The 18,454-nt window shown below is 46.9% G+C and overlaps 1 protein-coding gene across 2 annotated transcripts in view; it reads left to right on the top strand.

The window, feature by feature from the left end:
* The window catches only part of KPTN (kaptin, actin binding protein), an 82,853-nt gene extending 68,105 nt beyond the window's left edge, over positions 1 to 14,748 (top strand). The window contains exons 12-13 of one of the 2 annotated variants that reach the window (XR_015878973.1): positions 14,494 to 14,571; positions 14,660 to 14,748. Coding sequence is in view for 1 of the 2 variants with exons in the window: in XM_088477087.1 (XP_088333213.1) it covers positions 14,660 to 14,668 (9 nt within the window). In the remaining variant the exon portion in view is untranslated. The remainder of the gene's footprint in view (positions 1 to 14,493; positions 14,572 to 14,659) is intronic. The other variant, XM_088477087.1, reaches the window with a different exon arrangement.
* The last annotated feature ends 3,706 nt before the right edge of the window (positions 14,749 to 18,454 follow it).

Below are 18,454 nucleotides of genomic sequence, written 5' to 3'. Positions count from 1 at the left end.
ATTGAGAATTATTTATTATTATTTATTAAGTACAGTTAGATATTATTTATAAATGTTACTGATCATAGCTTTTACCAGAAAACCATATTGATCATAGTAAATGACAAATTGATGATGATAACTGGCATTGGGATGATGTCAACATTATCCAGGCAGGTTTGGATAATTACTATTATTTTTTTTTATCTTTTATAGAAACAGACTATAAAGTTTGGTATTTTTTTTTTACTTCTCTGACATCATTAACTAGTGAGAAATATAGGAGGAGATTCCACCTTCAGGGGATCTCCTTCCAGCGGCAATTATATGAGTTTAAAGAATTCAATAATACATAGAACTGGTGACTATAACAGAGGGTCTGATGTTCTTGTGCAGTAAACTGTGCACTATTCGCTCCCCCCGGATAATCCATACATACCCGTCCATACTGCTGATTGACAGGTGTCCGGTTGCTATGGTGCCTTGTGAAATGGGAGCCCGCATCATATCATTTACCTGAGGTCAGATTACATAAACACTCTCTCTACGTTTGTTATCCTACATAATGTATGGCAGAGGACACAGGGTCATCATAAGAAGCAGATTTTAAGGATTCTCCGAGGAAGAAGGCAAAGTCTTCTCACATCCAGGGTCAAGGACTGCTGTATTAAATATTAAGGACAAGTGGACAATTGCTCACTTCACTTAGGGAATAGCTTCCCTGCATATGTTTGTGCAACACCATGAATTATGCTGTTACTAGACTAACATGTGATGCAGCAAATGTGTAACCAGAAAATTCTGCTGCCCCTAATTTCCATTAGTCCAAGGTTTTCAAAGATGGTCTACAGTATGTGATGTACTACAAATACAGTTTAAAACATGGTATTTACAGTCGAATATAAATATTCCATGAGCGTGTCTAGTGGTTGTATCTTATAATGGCTCCAATGTCACTTAGTACATCTGTGAAGAGCCAGACACTGGAGATGGGCGTATACTTCAAGCATAGCTTTATTATTAAATCCAAATGCAGGAATGTCATTCCCTTCTTATTACTTTATGCTGCAGTGCTCCCATCAGTGCCTACATTAGCGGCACTCACTGATCAGGGCTGTGTTTATGATACTGCCCTCATAGGTGCTCCACACAGTGACCGAGGAGGCAATCAGTGATCAGGGCTGTGTTTATGATACTGCCCTTATAGGTGCTCCACACAGTGACCGAGGAGGCAATCAGTGATCAGGGTATGATACTGCCCTCATAGGTGCTCCTCACAGTGACCGAGGAGGCAATCAGTGATCAGGGCTGTGTTTATGATACTGCCCTCATAGGTGCTCCACACAGTGACTGAGGAGGCAATCAGTGATCAGGGCTGTGTTTATGATACTGCCCTCATAGGTGCTCCACACAGTGACTGAGGAGGCAATCAGTGATCAGGGTATGATACTGCCCTCATACGTGCTCCTCACAGTGACCGAGGAGGCAATCAGTGATCAGGGTATGATACTGCCCTCATAGGTGCTCCACACAGTGACTGAGGAGGCAATCAGTGATCAGGGCTGTTTATGATATTGCCCTCATAGGTGCTCCTCACAGTGACCGAGGAGGCAATCAGTGATCAGGGCTGTGTTTATGATACTGCCCTCATAGGTGCTCCTCACAGTGACCGAGGAGGCAATCAGTGATCAGAGTATGATACTGCCCTCATAGGTGCTTCTCACAGTGACCGAGGAGGCAATCAGTGATCAGGGCTGTGTTTATGATACTGCCCTCATAGGTGCTCCTCACAGTGACCGAGGAGGCGATCAGTGATCAGGGCTGTGTTTATGATACTGCCCCTAGAGGTGCTCCACACAGTGACCGAGGAGGCAATCAGTGATCAGGGCTGTGTTTATGATACTGCCCCTATAGGTGCTCCACACAGTGACCGAGGAGGCAATCAGTGATCAGGGCTGTGTTTATGATAGTGCCCTCATAGGTGCTCCACACAGTGACCGAGGAGGCAATCAGTGATCAGGGCTGTGTTTATCATACTGCCCTCATAGGTGCTCCTCACAGTGACTGAGGAGGCAATCAGTGATCAGGGCTGTGTTTATGATACTGCCCTCATAGGTGCTCCTCACAGTGACCGAGGAGGCAATCAGTGATCAGGGTATGATACTGCCCTCATAGGTGCTTCTCACAGTGACCGAGGAGGCAATCAGTGATCAGGGCTGTGTTTATGATACTGCCCTCATAGGTGCTCCTCACAGTGACTGAGGAGGCGATCAGTGATCAGGGCTGTGTTTATGATACTGCCCCTATAGGTGCTCCACACAGTGACCGAGGAGGCAATCGGTGATCAGGGCTGTGTTTATGATACTGCCCCTATAGGTGCTCCACACAGTGACCGAGGAGGCAATCAGTGATCAGGGCTGTGTTTATGATACTGCCCTCATAGGTGCTCCACACAGTGACCGAGGAGGCAATCAGTGATCAGGGCTGTGTTTATCATACTGCCCTCATAGGTGCTCCTCACAGTGACTGAGGAGGCAATCAGTGATCAGGGCTGTGTTTATGATACTGCCCTCATAGGTGCTCCACACAGTGACTGAGGAGGCAATCAGTGATCAGGGCTGTGTTTATGATACTGCCCTCATAGGTGCTCCACACAGTGACCGAGGAGGCAATCAGTGATCAGGGTATGATACTGCCCTCATAGGTGCTCCTCACAGTGACCGAGGAGGCAATCAGTGATCAGGGTATGATACTGCCCTCATAGGTGCTCCACACAGTGACTGAGGAGGCAATCAGTGATCAGGGCTGGTTATGATATTGCCCTCATAGGTGCTCCTCACAGTGACCGAGGAGGCAATCAGTGATCAGGGCTGTGTTTATGATACTGCCCTCATAGGTGCTCCTCACAGTGACCGAGGAGGCAATCAGTGATCAGAGTATGATACTGCCCTCATAGGTGCTTCTCACAGTGACCGAGGAGGCAATCAGTGATCAGGGCTGTGTTTATCATACTGCCCTCATAGGTGCTCCTCACAGTGACCGAGGAGGCGATCAGTGATCAGGGCTGTGTTTATGATACTGCCCCTATAGGTGCTCCACACAGTGACCGAGGAGGCAATCAGTGATCAGGGCTGTGTTTATGATACTGCCCCTATAGGTGCTCCACACAGTGACCGAGGAGGCAATCAGTGATCAGGGCTGTGTTTATGATAGTGCCCTCATAGGTGCTCCACACAGTGACCGAGGAGGCAATCAGTGATCAGGGCTGTGTTTATCATACTGCCCTCATAGGTGCTCCTCACAGTGACTGAGGAGGCAATCAGTGATCAGGGCTGTGTTTATGATACTGCCCTCATAGGTGCTCCTCACAGTGACCGAGGAGGCAATCAGTGATCAGGGTATGATACTGCCCTCATAGGTGCTTCTCCCAGTGACCGAGGAGGCAATCAGTGATCAGGGCTGTGTTTATGATACTGCCCTCATAGGTGCTCCTCACAGTGACTGAGGAGGCGATCAGTGATCAGGGCTGTGTTTATGATACTGCCCCTATAGGTGCTCCACACAGTGACCGAGGAGGCAATCGGTGATCAGGGCTGTGTTTATGATACTGCCCCTATAGGTGCTCCACACAGTGACCGAGGAGGCAATCAGTGATCAGGGCTGTGTTTATGATACTGCCCTCATAGGTGCTCCACACAGTGACCGAGGAGGCAATCAGTGATCAGGGCTGTGTTTATCATACTGCCCTCATAGGTGCTCCTCACAGTGACTGAGGAGGCAATCAGTGATCAGGGCTGTGTTTATGATACTGCCCTCATAGGTGCTCCACACAGTGACCGAGGAGGCAATCAGTGATCAGGGCTGTGTTTATGATACTGCCCTCATAGGTGCTCCTCACAGTGACCGCGGAGGCAATCAATGATCAGGGCTGTGTTTATGATACTGCCCTCATAGGTGCTCCTCACAGTGACCGAGGAGGCAATCAGTGATCAGGGTTGTTTATGATACTGTTCTCATAGGTGCTCCACACAGTGACCGAGGAGGCAATCAGTGATCAGGGCTGTGTTTATGATACTGCCCCTATAGGTGCTCCACACAGTGACCGAGGAGGCAATCAGTGATCAGGGCTGTGTTTATGATACTGCCCCTATAGGTGCTCCACACAGTGACCGAGGAGGCAATCGGTGATCAGGGCTGTGTTTATGATACTGCCCTCATAGGTGTTCCACACAATGAATGAGGAGGCAATCAGTGATCAGGGCTGTGTTTATGATACTGCCCTCATAGGTGCTCCTCACAGTGACTGAGGAGGCAATCAGTGATCAGGGCTGTGTTTATGATACTGCCCTCATAGGTGCTCCACACAGTGACCAAGGAGGCAATCAGTGATCAGGGCTGTGTTTATGATACTGCCCTCATAGGTGCTCCTCACAGTGACTGAGGAGGCAATCAGTGATCAGGGCTGTGTTTATGATACTGCCCTCATAGGTGCTCCTCACAGTGACCGCGGAGGCAATCAGTGATCAGGGCTGTGTTTATGATACTGCCCTCATAGGTGCTCCTCACAGTGACCGAGGAGGCAATCAGTGATCAGGGTTGTTTATGATACTGCCCTCATAGGTGCTCCACACAGTGACCGAGGAGGCAATCAGTGATCAGGGCTGTGTTTATGATACTGCCCTCATAGGTGCGCCACACAGTGACCGAGGAGGCAATCAGTGATCAGGGCTGTGTTTATGATACTGCCCCTATAGGTGCTCCACACAGTGACCGAGGAGGCAATCAGTGATCAGGGCTGTGTTTATGATACTGCCCCTATAGGTGCTCCACACAGTGACCGAGGAGGCAATCAGTGATCAGGGCTGTGTTTATGATACTGCCCTCATAGGTGTTCCACACAGTGAACGAGGAGGCAATCAGTGATCAGGGCTGTGTTTATGATACTGCCCTCATAGGTGCTCCTCACAGTGACTGAGGAGGTAATCAGTGATCAGGGCTGTGTTTATGATACTGCCCTCATAGGTGCTCCACACAGTGAACGAGGAGGCAATCAGTGATCAGGGCTGTGTTTATGATACTGCCTTCATAGGTGCTCCTCACAGTGACCGCGGAGGCTATCAGTGATCAGGGCTGTGTTTATGATACTGCCCTCATAGGTGCTCCTCACAGTGACCGAGGAGGCAATCAGTGATCAGGGTATGATACTGCCCTCATAGGTGCTCCTCACAGTGACCGAGGAGGCAATCAGTGATCATGTCTGTAGGACATTATAGACAAGCAGCAGCAAATTACAGTTTTATATTTTCTTGAACAAGATCTTGAAAATACCCATGGAACATGCATTTTTTTTTTTTAAAGGTCACAGTTAATTCCACATGATAGATGCAAAAAAAAGCACAGTCGTTTAGAGACCCAGCCTGTCGTTTCAGTGCTAGAAACATTTTCTCCCAACTGCCCTAATTTTTATCCAACATCATTCTACCATGCGTGTACTGTATATCATTATAGTGGAGGGACCATGCAAAGCTAGGCATGTGTCTGTAACATGTTTCCTCCCATAGAACTATGTTTCCCAGAGCAAGGTTTTATTTTGGATATTATAGGTAAATGTATTCAGCAGATACCCCCCGGAAGACTCGTCATAAGGCAGAACATGGATATTCAATAAAAAATGAAATGGATTCTAGATGCGTTCTTTCGCTCCCAGCGTATGCAAATTCGGCTACGTAACAGCACGGCAGGCGATTGCATGGCAAGGCATAAGCACGCCCACTATGTCTTGGCATGCGTTCACTTTGTGTATGCAGGTGCCAACCAGCTTGTCTTAAGACACCCACTAATGCACGCCATCTCCAGGAAGTGTATGCAACCATCGGTACATCGGGTACCATTGGAAGCGAACTCAGCACTTGAGGTAGCCTATACCCTACCTCAAGCACTGCGATCACTTCAGTGTGAAATACAACCAGGTGACGTGTACTATGACACTGCTTCTTAATTATGGATGCCTCTGAAACTGCGTTATTGCGGTCAGGCATGTCTGCGTTCACATCTACACTCCCCCGTTTCTAGTTGCCTGCCCCTGTTACCACCCACAAACAGCTTCTCCTGTCACTCACTCAGCTGGGCAGTCTATGCTGGGCGAGTGTACGCTTTCCGATCACTCAGACTAGTTTGCGCACGGGCACTGCAATGCATACGCATGTGCACAATGCAAACCATCGGCAGCTACGAGTGAACGCTTCTCCGGGTCTGAATCAGCTCCTAATAGCGGTGTCATATGAGCTAATCTGAGAGGGAAGTGGAGGGGTGGCACCAGAGGCCGTGCTACTCTGATAAAAAAAACCTGTGTCACCCTCGGATCTCAGCAATCAATGGAGGATAGACACTGGACCTTTGCCATTGATGGCCAACCCTACAGTCAAAGCATTCCCAGAGCCTCTCTCCAATCATCTCCGAGAGGTCCTATGTTAGCTGCCCAGGCATTTTGCGTATATTGCCTAGTGTTCTTGGTTTTGGGTGAAAAGATTCTTTGGGGATGTTATTTCTATTTTGCAATTACTGGATTGATGTGGGATAATTATCTGTGAATATATGTTCCACTTCAGCAGTATTGAAAACCCATCTAACCATCCAGTCTACATAGGGGCTAACGAGGAGTTGCATGCAAGCACAGCCACATTACCTTGTATGCATCTATGCATTTGACACTTCTTCCACTTCTGTACAAGGCACTGCGCTGTGCTCCTCATTATGTTCATTACCTATCCAATGGTATGTCGCTTTCCTCAGGATTCTGACACCCATTAATCAGACTACTTTGGACTGCTCTCCATTTTGTGGGACCTCACAGAGAGGGGGATATTTATATAAATCATATATATGTATATAAAAATATGATTTTTTTACAAGTATAATATACACTGAAGTGCCAAAAGTCACAGGATAGCAGTATGTAAAGTTAATAATAGGTTGTGTCAGGGCTGGACTGGCCATCTGGCACTTCTGGCAAATGCCAGAAGGGCTGATGGGCTGGTCCGGACTAAAAGCACGGCTGAGCAGCCCCACCTCCCGGAGGGATACTGAGAGAGAGGCATGTGTCACAAGGCCAGGCCCGCACGCGCCGTGAGATTTAACCACTCCCTCTTGAGGAGAGGCCATGCCCCTTTTGTCTGTCTCTAAGCGTGGAACATTTTCTTTGACAAGGTCACTAGGGGATATCCTGTGTGTCTATATGTAAAATGTTCAGCAGGTGTGGGGAAAATCAATTCGTTTTTGTTTTTTTAGAATTTCCTTATTGTGGAACGTTCTAAGATTGGAGGTGTAAAGACTGTGATTTAGCCAAACTGGTTTGATATTTGAAAGGATGAATGTAATTTACCAGCTCCTGTGAAATTTGAGTTATATTTACATATTAAGAGACAATTTCTGTATGCTAAAGCAGTTTGTGTTTTAGAAAAGCCAACTGGTTTGGGTAAGGAAGGAGAAATTTGTTTAATTCCTTTGGAAATGGAAGATGTATTTATTTATATTTTGTGAGATAGGAGAGAACAGTAGTATATATGCCTGGGTTACACCAGGAGAGAACAGTAGTGTATGCGTCTGGGTTACACCAGGAGAGAACGGTAGTATATGCGCATGGGTTACACCAGGAGAGAACAGTAGTATATGTGCCTGGGTTACACCAGGAGAGAACAGTAGTATATGTGCCTGGGTTACACCAGGAGAGAACAGTAGTATATGCGCCTGGGTTACACCAGGAGAGAACAGTAGTGTATGCATCTGGGTTACACCAGGAGAGAACAGTAGTGTATGCGCCTGGGTTACACCAGGAGAGAACAGTAGTATATGCGCCTGGGTTACACCAGGAGAGAACAGTAGTGTATGCGTCTGGGTTACACCAGGAGAGAACGGTAGTATATGTGCCTGGGTTACACCAGGAGAGAACAGTAGTATATGTGCCTGGGTTACACCAGGAGAGAACAGTAGTATATGCGCCTGGGTTACACCAGGAGAGAACAGTAGTGTATGCGTCTGGGTTACACCAGGAGAGAACGGTAGTATATGTGCCTGGGTTACACCAGGAGAGAACAGTAGTATATGTGCCTGGGTTACACCAGGAGAGAACAGTAGTGTATGCGTCTGGGTTACACCAGGAGAGAACGGTAGTATATGCGCATGGGTTACACCAGGAGAGAACGGTAGTATATGCGTCTGGGTTACACCAGGAGAGAACGGTAGCATATGCGTCTGGGTTACACCAGGAGAGAACAGTAGCATATGCGTCTGGGTTACACCAGGAGAGAACAGTAGTATATGCGTCTGGGTTACACCAGGAGAGAACAGTAGTATATGTGCCTGGGTTACACCAGGAGAGAACGGTAGTATATGCGCATGGGTTACACCAGGAGAGAACAGTAGTATATGCGTCTGGGTTACACCAGGAGAGAACAGTAGTGTATGCGTCTGGATTACACCAGGAGAGAACAGTAGTGTATGCGTCTGGGTTACACCAGGAGAGAACGGTAGTATATGCGCATGGGTTACACCAGGAGAGAACAGTAGTATATGTGCCTGGATTACACCAGGAGAGAACAGTAGTATATGTACATGGGTTACACCGGGAGAGAACAGTAGTGTATGCGCCTGGGTTACACCAGGAGAGAACAGTAGTATATGTGCCTGGGTTACACCAGGAGAGAACAGTAGTATATGTGCCTGGGTTACACCAGGAGAGAACAGTAGTATATGTGCCTGGGTTACACCAGGAGAGAACAGTAGTGTATGCGTCTGGGTTACACCAGGAGAGAATGGTAGTATATGCGCATGGGTTACACCAGGAGAGAACAGTAGTATATGTGCCTGGATTACACCAGGAGAGAACAGTAGTATATGCGCCTGGGTTACACCAGGAGAGAACAGTAGTATATGTGCCTGGGTTACACCCGGAGAGAACAGTAGTGTATGTGCCTGGGTTACACCAGGAGAGAACAGTAGTGTATGTGCCTGGGTTACACCAGGAGAGAACAGTTGTGTATGCACCTGGGTTACACCAGGAGAGAACAGTAGTGTATGCGTCTGGGTTACACCAGGAGAGAACAGTAGTGTATGCGTCTGGGTTACACCAGGAGAGAACAGTAGTATATGTGCCTGGGTTACACCAGGAGAGAACAGTAGTATATGTGCCTGGGTTGCACCAGGAGAGAACAGTAGTATATGTGCCTGGGTTACACCAGGAGAGAACAGTAGTATATGTGCCTGGGTTACACCAGGAGAGAACAGTAGTATATGCGCCTCGGTTACACCAGGAGAGAACAGTAGTATATGTGCCTGGGTTACACCCGGAGAGAACAGTAGTATACGTGCCTGGTTTACACCAGCATAGAACAGCAGGGCCGCCAAGAGCCGCGCCGGGCCCGAATGACAGGGGGTGTGGCCTAATCGCCGGAGGCGTGGCCAAGCCCCCTTAGGGAAAAACCATTTTAGTAGCGCAGCAAATCGGCGCTGCGCGCTTGGAGGGGGGCGCTGTGTGCCCCTCAGCCTGGCGCACAGCCTATGGGGGGGAGCGATCAGCATGATCGCTCCCCCCATAGGCATAGGAAACTGCTCCAGTCTCCCACTACAGCCCAGCACACAGCAGCACAGTGAAAGAACTTAGTAAATAGTGTCTAATAAGAAAATGCAATATTTAACCCTGCTGTTCCCTTCCACGGTTTGTACCAATAGGGTCCATTCCATTTATTTTTTTTTAAATGTATAAAACCAAAAGTAAGTTTCCTAGAATTTTATTACATGACGTCAATACTCAAACAAATACTATAAAATACTATATGCCATAAAGTTAAATTAAACATACACTAAAACATATAAAATACTGCACAGTTTTAACATTCAAGAACACCTTCTCTGTCAGATGTTTCTACAAGCCAGCGTAACTCATTTTTGGTGATTTGCCGTATTCTATGCCTGTTGCTAACACAACACGGCACAGTAACGTACACTGGGATTCATGTCAGCTGCAGGAATAATCACACATAGATTGGTGGTAACATTCAGATTCGCACACACATGCTGAACTTGACTGCTTATAATGCAAATTACCAAAGAACATTTTGCCATCACAACCACCTGTTGCAGAGCCTCATTTTCGGCCCTCTACTGTCGACTTGTCTCTCATAATCACCCCTTGAAGATACTCATGAATTGGCCTTGGACATAGATGTGGGGGAGACCTTGTATCATAACCTAAAGAAGTTCTGTCTCTGTGCGCATTAAGTAGAAGTCCTGTAAACTCTATTATCAATGTTATTTTGTACATACTCTCCCTGATCAATCTTTCCTGCTTCCTCTGACTTATGTGGGAGCTCCAGTGGCCAGTGAGGCACTGTTACAGCATGCCGGATCCCGGCATCTACTTACCGAATTCAGCAGTGCTGGTGTACTACGGGGCAGCTGGCAATTGTTCCCGGCACCTACTATTGCGAGGTGCAGCCAGCTCTCCTGCTATGCAGCCACTCAGGGCAAGCTGTGTGTGGTCCCAGCTGATCAGAGAAAGTTTTAAAGGGCCAGGCGTGCCATTGGTGATGTCACATGGGCACCAAATTCAAGTCTCCATCTATAAAATGAGTTTCCTGGGGACACTATGGTGTCAGAGTATAGGCTCCCAAATAATACTCCAGCGTTCCCAGTGATCGCTGCTGCTTATTCCTGACCTCGGCTTGTTCGTGACCTGATTATGTCTTCTCCTGTTCCTGCGCTTGTATTCCGGTTTTGACCTTGGCTATCCTTTGTGACCTGTTTTCATCTGCTTCTTGGTACCCTCTTGTCCGTTTGGTTCTGACCCAGCTTGTTGATTATGTGATACGCCTGTATAGTATTCTGCTCGAGCCAAAGAGCACCAGCACCTGTACAAGGGAACCATGTCTGAGGGCTGCGACCTGCATGTCGGCTGCAGCTAAGTCCAAACCTCCTTGTGCCTGGTGAATATCGCCGGCAGGTTAGACTCTGCGCCTTTCGTACTGCGTCTTGTCAATCCCTTAGTACAGGTTAGCATCCACTATCCATCCGTGAGTTGTGACATAAAACTCTGGCCACATGGATGCCGCTGGTAATCTTTCACCTCGAGATCTGCGGGAGAATCTCCAAGCTATAGTCAAGAAGCAACAACAAGACCAGGCCCAGATTATGCAGTGTCTGCAGACGCTTATGCAACAAGTCGGTGTTGCTCAGCCATCTCCAGTACAACCAGCACCGTCTCCTGTGGTTGCCGTTCAAGCTGCAGGTGCTTCTGCACAGCTACAGATTCAATTCCCTCAAAGTGTGATGGAGATCCCAAAGGCTGTAGAGAATTTTTGAATCAGTGCTTGATTCAATTCGAGGTTCAGGCAGCTAATTTTTCTTCTGAGAGGACAAAGGTGGCATATGTTATTTTGCTGTTGTTTAGATAGGCATTAGCCTATGGGCCTATCCATTGTGGGAAAGGAGTGACCCACTGGTCAATAACAGCGTTGATTTTCTAGCAGCATTTCAGAAGGTCTTCGATGAGCCCGGGCTAGTATCCTCCGCAGGGTAGGCTACCTGCAGTTGAAGCAAGGCAACCAAACTGCCGGACAATATGTCAAGCAATTTCGTACCCTGGCCACAGAATTAGGGTGGAACAGCAAAGCCCTGGCTGCCGCATTTATGCAGGGTCTGTCAGAGCAAATTAAGGATGTACTGGCATCCTGAGAATTGCCAGCATCTCTAGATGACCTGATATCTTTGTGTAACTGAGTAGACCTTCACCATAGTGAGAGGGCACAAAAGAAGGAACTATCTCGGCTCTTCAGCTTCAAGCTCATCCTGTGTTTCACAACTGTGGTTGAGTCTCCAGAAGAGGCCATGCAGATTGGAAAGGCTCATGTCCCTGCCACAGAAAGGGAAAGGAGATTCAAGAATAAGCTATGTCTGTACTGTGGCAAACCTGGTTCATCTCCTTGAGAGCTGTTCCAAGCATCCAGGAAACGAGAGGCCCTAACTGATCGAGGGGTGGTCAGATTAGGTGCATTTAATCACACCCCGAAGGAAGTCAGTCCTTCCCAGTTCTCAATTGATGTGATCCTGTTATTAGAGAAGACACCAGGGAGTCTCAAGGCCTCTTTGGACTCCAGCACCGGTGGCAATTTCCATATAGTGCAGAAGGTTTGGGAGTTAGGTACTTCTAGTGTGCTACTACAAACGCCACTCTGTATTATCGGAGTGGACGGGAATAAACTTCCCATGGCTACCATCCACTCCATAATGACAGAAGTTGCCATGTAAAAATGAGTGCTCTCCATCGGGAGTTGATATCCTTCTACCAGAGCTTTAACTAGACTTTTTGGTGCCCTGTGCAGAGAGAGCATTGGTGCCCCCCCATTTTTTTAAATAGGGACATAAGATAGTGCACCTGAAAAAAGGGCCATGGCCTCATGAGAAAGGGTCAGGAAAGAGATAGGGGAGGCCAGGAGATGCTGGGGATAAAAGAAGAGAAAGCTACAAGTGAGAATTATACTAAACTGGAAAATTGACAGGCCCAAACAGCTCCACCTGCCCTGCGGTACCCAGTGCCATGGCACTGTTTGCACTACCCTACTTACGGCCCTGCCTTCTATATACTCCAATCAGCCTAGAGTCCCATTATCCTGGGTCTTCCGTGGTTACAGAAGCATGCTCCCACGTTAGATTGGAGTAAAAATCAAATCCTGTAGCGAGGAACCCAGTGTCGTCAGACGTGCTTGACAGTTATTAGGCCTCCACATCTTGTGTCATTCAGAGTTCAGCCATCTCTCCAGATGACCAACCTTCCAGCTCCATACCAGTCCTTCAGAGATGTATTCAGCAAGAAGGCAGCTGAAACACTCCAGCTCATTGGGAGTGGGACTGTACTATAAATTTACTGCCTGGAAAATGACTCTCATGGGAGTGTGTATCCTCTCTCGCTTCCTGAGGCCAAAGCAGTATCTGAGTATATAATAATAGTAACCTTGAGCGAGGGTTCATCGGGGAGTCTAAATCACCCGCAGGAACTAGTTTATTTTTTGTTAAAAATAAATTTTAAAAGATCGATATCCGCTACCACTAATCTCGGAACTCTTTGATCGTATAAAAGGGGCAAAGATTTTCTCCAAGTTAGATCTCTATGGTGCCTATAACTTAATCAGGATCCGAGAGTGGGATGAGTGGAAGATGGCCTTCAACACACGTGATGCTCATTAGGAGCATTTGGTCAAGCCTTTTGGTTTAAGCAATGCACCTGCTGCTTTCCAAAAGTACAAGGGTACATTAAGTGTACAGACAATTAGGTATACAAGTCATCCTGTCTCTATACTACTGCGTCCATAGAAATTGAAAGTTTTGCTACCAATAAGAGTCAGTGCGAATGTGTATGTTCAGGCAATTAAGATTATGAATAGATATTCTTTATACTATATTATTATAGACAAATTGGATTATGGACTAGAATATATATATATTTTTGTATATCAAACATTTGCATGGATTGATCGCTAACTATTAATACATCAGGGTTATCGGACCTTGTATAGGATATATCTTTCCTGGATAATATTCTCCTTATTGAATTAGGTTTATATATGTATGTTTTGTACTGTATATGTTTATGTGTCTAGTTCTCGATTTTTTAAGTGTTATTTATTATAAGTTAATTTTTAGATCATGTATCTTACTTAAGCAGTGTCCCCAAAAAGAGTCTTCTTTTGTCTCTTGGTCTATTTTGAGTTTTTTCCCTGACTCTGGGGAGCACCACCAACAAACATTGACATAGGCCCTCATTCAGAGCCGTACGCTCTGAGCAGAGCGCACGCTCTGAATGAGGTCCGCCCTCCATAATTATGGAGCGTCCTCCTGGACGCTCGTATAGCTGTGGGTCACCACCCACAGCCTATACGAGCGTGCAGTTTGATGGCCGCGATGGTCTTGACCATCGCGACCATCGCCACTGCGAGCCGGAGCCTGCGGTTGAGTTTTTCAACCGCAAGGCCCGGAGTGATTTTGGCTCTATCAGAGCCAAAATCACTCCCACTGACATCACTAGTGATGTCAGTGGGTCGGCTTCTGACGGTAGGCGTTCCCTTGGGAACGCCCCCGTTAGGGAGGCACCCCCCCGGCACGCCCACCAAAGGGGGCGTGCTGTCAATCAACATCGACAGCACGCCCCCTTTGATCAGACACAACGAGCGAAGGAAAGTCCTTTGCTCGTCGCGTCTGGCACATGCGCACGACGGAGCCTCCGCCGTCGTGCGCATGCGCAGTGCACAACATCGACCCACTTGCGAGCGGACAGCCGCTTGCGAGTGGGTCTGAATCAGGCCCATAGTCCACTGTGTGGCAATTAATATTTGAAGTTGGTAATTGTCAAAATGTCAATAGGCTGATATTGTATTTGTTTAATCTGGTTATTTCGGATCCGACATTATCGCACTAGTCCTGTGCGATTCTCATTTCCTTGTTTTTATCTTCTGTAACTTTTACCAGTAGTTCATGAGGAACTATTCATCCGTTGCAGCTCCCATCACTGCTCTCACCAAAAATGGCCAAGACATATAAACAGAGGTAATATATCCTTGCGCCAATTTTGTCCAGACATTGAAGCTTATGTTCTCAGATTCTCAATAATCTTCCACATGTGTCTCTTTAATAGGACCAGTAGTGACCAGCAGCAACCAGATAAAAAAAAAAAGTGGAAGCGTTCGACCAACTGAGGCAGTGTTTCATCTCTGCTCCCATCCTGAGGCACAGTGGCATTACTGTGTGTGACATAATGTGCTATAAGGGGCATTTCTGTATGTGGCATGTGTAATGGGCACTACTGTGTGATGTAATGTGAATAAGTGACTCTACTGTGCGGTGTAGTGTGACTAAGGGGCACTACTATGTGGCATAATTTGAATTGGGGATACTATTGTGTGGTCACGCCCCTTCCCAGCGAGACCACATACCGCAGGCGCAAGCTCTTCCTGCTTGAGGTATGGAGGGGCACCAATGCTCTTTATGTACACAGGGCATCAAATGTGTAGTAACGTCTCTGCTTCCTACAGTGAACACTATTTAATCCTTTACAACTGCTAAGCTATGGTTCGGTCAATTGGAAAATGTCTTTCCTTTTCTTTGTGTGTGACCTACATCGATGAAGTGCCAGCTCTACCTAAGAGAAACCAACCATATACCAAATATCTTACTATGACACATGTTTGAATCCCCTACAGCAGTGGTTCCCAAACTTTTCTGAATCACGGTGCCCTAGTGTAACAGCATTGTTTTTACGGCAACCCTAAGTTTAAGTTTGTTATTGAGAAATTCAGAAAAAATCTAGTAAAATAGTAAAGTGAAATACTGTCTATTGTGCTTACTTTTCATCCTTGGGTTCAGCTATGTGGTGGTGGACAGGGTTGAACTTCTGTTTGTTCACATATTTACATTACACTGACCATAAATAATTTGATTTGGTGCTGGACCACCAACCTGAGGCACCCCTGCCACAGCGCACTGTTTGGGAATCACTGCCCTACAGGATGAGCTTAATACAGAGAATGATGTACACTTGTATGTTGTTCTAATAATAATTATATTTGTAAGAACACAGACTAAGAAGTAGGAGGAGTCAGGAGTAGTAAGGGGAGGAGTCTATGCCTGGACCAGATGCTGCCGTTGAGGTGAGCCTGTGTGTTCTTTAAATGCCAGGGCCTATTTTTAGTCCCAGTCCGGCCCAGGGCAGCATCACTATACTGTGACGTCTTGGAGATGCCCAGACCTGCATTAGTTGGAATCTGACATCTCGGAAGTCAGTTTGAACATCGGCTAGGCTGCTCACGGCAAGGCAACGTGAATTATCTGAGTTAGAAATGGTACATGATAGTTGGTGCCCGACGGATGGGACATTCTATTTCCGAATTTGTGTGGACACTCAATATCCCTCGATCTATGGTGTCATGTGTGTACCAGGAATACTTCATGGAAGGCAATACCAACCACCGTAGGCAGCGCAGTGGTCGACCACGTGTGCTTAATGATTGTGACCAGCGGTGTCTGGCCTGGATTGTCCTTGGTAACAGACAAGGAACACTGGCTGAATTCACATTCATTGCAAGAGGTACCAGACGCATATCCAGCAGATCAGTGCAGTGTTCTTTCGCTTTCACCATAGTGCCCCTGTTAATACTATGACACCGGACACAGCACCTCACCTGGGCTTGTGATGTAGGTAATAGGAACAAAGAGGACTGGCAACATGTGGCATGGCCAGATGAGTCACGGTTCCAGTTGTTTCTGGCTGTTGGTAGGGTTCGGATGTGGCACAGATCCCATGAGGCCCTGGAACCCAGTTGTCAACAAGGCATTGTGCAGGCTAGTGGTGGTTCCATAATGGTGTAGGGTATGTATATGTGTCATGGGTTAGGTCCGCTGGCCTGCTTGAGCATTGATGACCATTTGCAGCCTCTCATAGACTTTATGTACCCCCATAATGATGGAATATTCCAGCAGGATAATGTTAAGGGTCCCAAGTTGTCCAGAATTGGTTTGAGGAGCATTGTGAAGAGCTCAGATTAACGGTGTGGCCACCACGTTGACCTGACATTAACCCAATCAAGTATATTTGGAAAGCCCACCACCATTTGTACCCAAGATCCTACACCTACAATTATCAATATCTCTCCAGAGGTCTTCCATCCACTTGTGGAATCGATGATACGTTGAGTTGCTGCACTTTGCCGGACTAGAGGTGGTCCTACAAGATGCTAGGCATCTATCACATGACGTTTGGCTTTATAGTGTACTGTACCTGTGCATATTTTAGCTTACTAAGGTTTGCATACTTTACTTAGATCAATTGTTTCTCATTTTTAGCAATTCATGGAAAGGTTTTCGAATATTTATTTATTGTGATTTGACATAAAACTGTGCCTATTATTATATATGACCATTCCTCTCAGTCACTACATAATATATAGCTCCCCTGTAACTATTCCTTACATCATACTCGTATTTATCCTCCCTATGGGTGGGATGTAGTAAGCTCGAAAATGTGGTTAGATCTTAGAAAACTGCAATTTTTGGAAGTTTGCCGCAATCCCCAGGAATATTAAAGTGGCACTGCTGTCATCTCACCATATAGCTCCACCACTGAACTATTACTGTGACTTCTTGTTTGCCTCCCAACAATATAAATCAGAGAATTGGAACAGGGAGAAAAAAGGGAGTTGTCACATCATGCTAAGGGCCTAGGCATACCCCATTGGGGGAGTGCTACTACTCCATCTCCTAAATACACCCTTGCATTGGCACCTGCTTGAGTGGCTGATGTGCTTGGCGAGCAGAACTTATCTCCAAACATTTGCGGCAGCTTGGACTAAAGACCTGACTGTTGGGACAGCCCCTTGAGTGAGGACCATTGGGAAGTATGCTTATAACTCCTCATATAACTCCAAATGCTCCTTCCACGTGATCGCTCCTATTATTTCAAATAACATTTCCCTATGGGTGTTGTATATTTTGTCGACATTCAAATGTCAACACGAGAATACAATGTTGCCATTGACCATGTCGACACTTGAAATGTCAACATGATTATCATGTCAACAAGATGTACCTAGTGGTGACTTACCTGGTAAGGCAGGTCAGGTGGCTCCAGTGTTATTTACGTGGTGACATCTTGATGACTTGTAGCAAGAATACCATGATGATATCCTTACCCTCCCCACCCGTGGTCTATCCCTCCCCTAGTGCCTAATCCTCCCCACCCATAGCCTATCCCTCCCCCTAGTGCCTAACCCTCCCCTCCCATAGCCTATCCCTCCCCCGAGTGCCTAACCCTCCCCTCCCATAGCCTATCCCTCCCCCTAGTGCCTAACCCTCCCCTCCCATAGCCTGTCCCTCCCCCTAGTGCCTAACCCTCCCCACCCATAGCCTATCCCTCCCCCTAGTGCCTAAACTTCTCATAGCCTATCCTTTCCCCTAGTGCCTAACCCTCCCCTCCCATAGCCTATCCCTCCCCCGAGTGCCTAACCCTCCCCACCCATAGCCTATCCCTCCCCCTAGTGCCTAAACTTCTCATAGCCTATCCTTTCCCCTAGTGCCTAACCCCACCCTTCCATAGCCTATCCTCCCCAGTGGCTAACCCTCCCCTCCCATAGCCTATCCCTCCCCCCGCCTTAACTCTCTCCTCCCACAGCCTTACTCTGATTGCGCATGACGACATTCTGCATATGACGACATGTTCAATGTGATGTCAACATTATGTCAACCCCTCCTATTACTCTATATAGCCCTTCCCTATAACTTCCCTTTTTCTTCATACTTCCTCCCCATATAACTTCATAGAAAGCCTACTTGGTGCAAGTCCATGGTTGGGCCACCATGTATGGGAATCCTCTTAAGGTAAGGCCCAAACTTGTACTGGAAAGGCTGTAATAGCTGTGGTTACAAAGCCAACCGTTAT

Source organism: Taudactylus pleione, unplaced genomic scaffold, assembly GCF_031769625.1.
Source record: "Taudactylus pleione unplaced genomic scaffold, aTauple2 ptg000199l, whole genome shotgun sequence".
In the NCBI taxonomy this organism is placed as follows: domain Eukaryota; kingdom Metazoa; phylum Chordata; class Amphibia; order Anura; family Myobatrachidae; genus Taudactylus; species Taudactylus pleione.
Note: the sequence above shows the minus strand (reverse complement) of the source record. Positions and strands in the feature narration are given on the sequence as shown.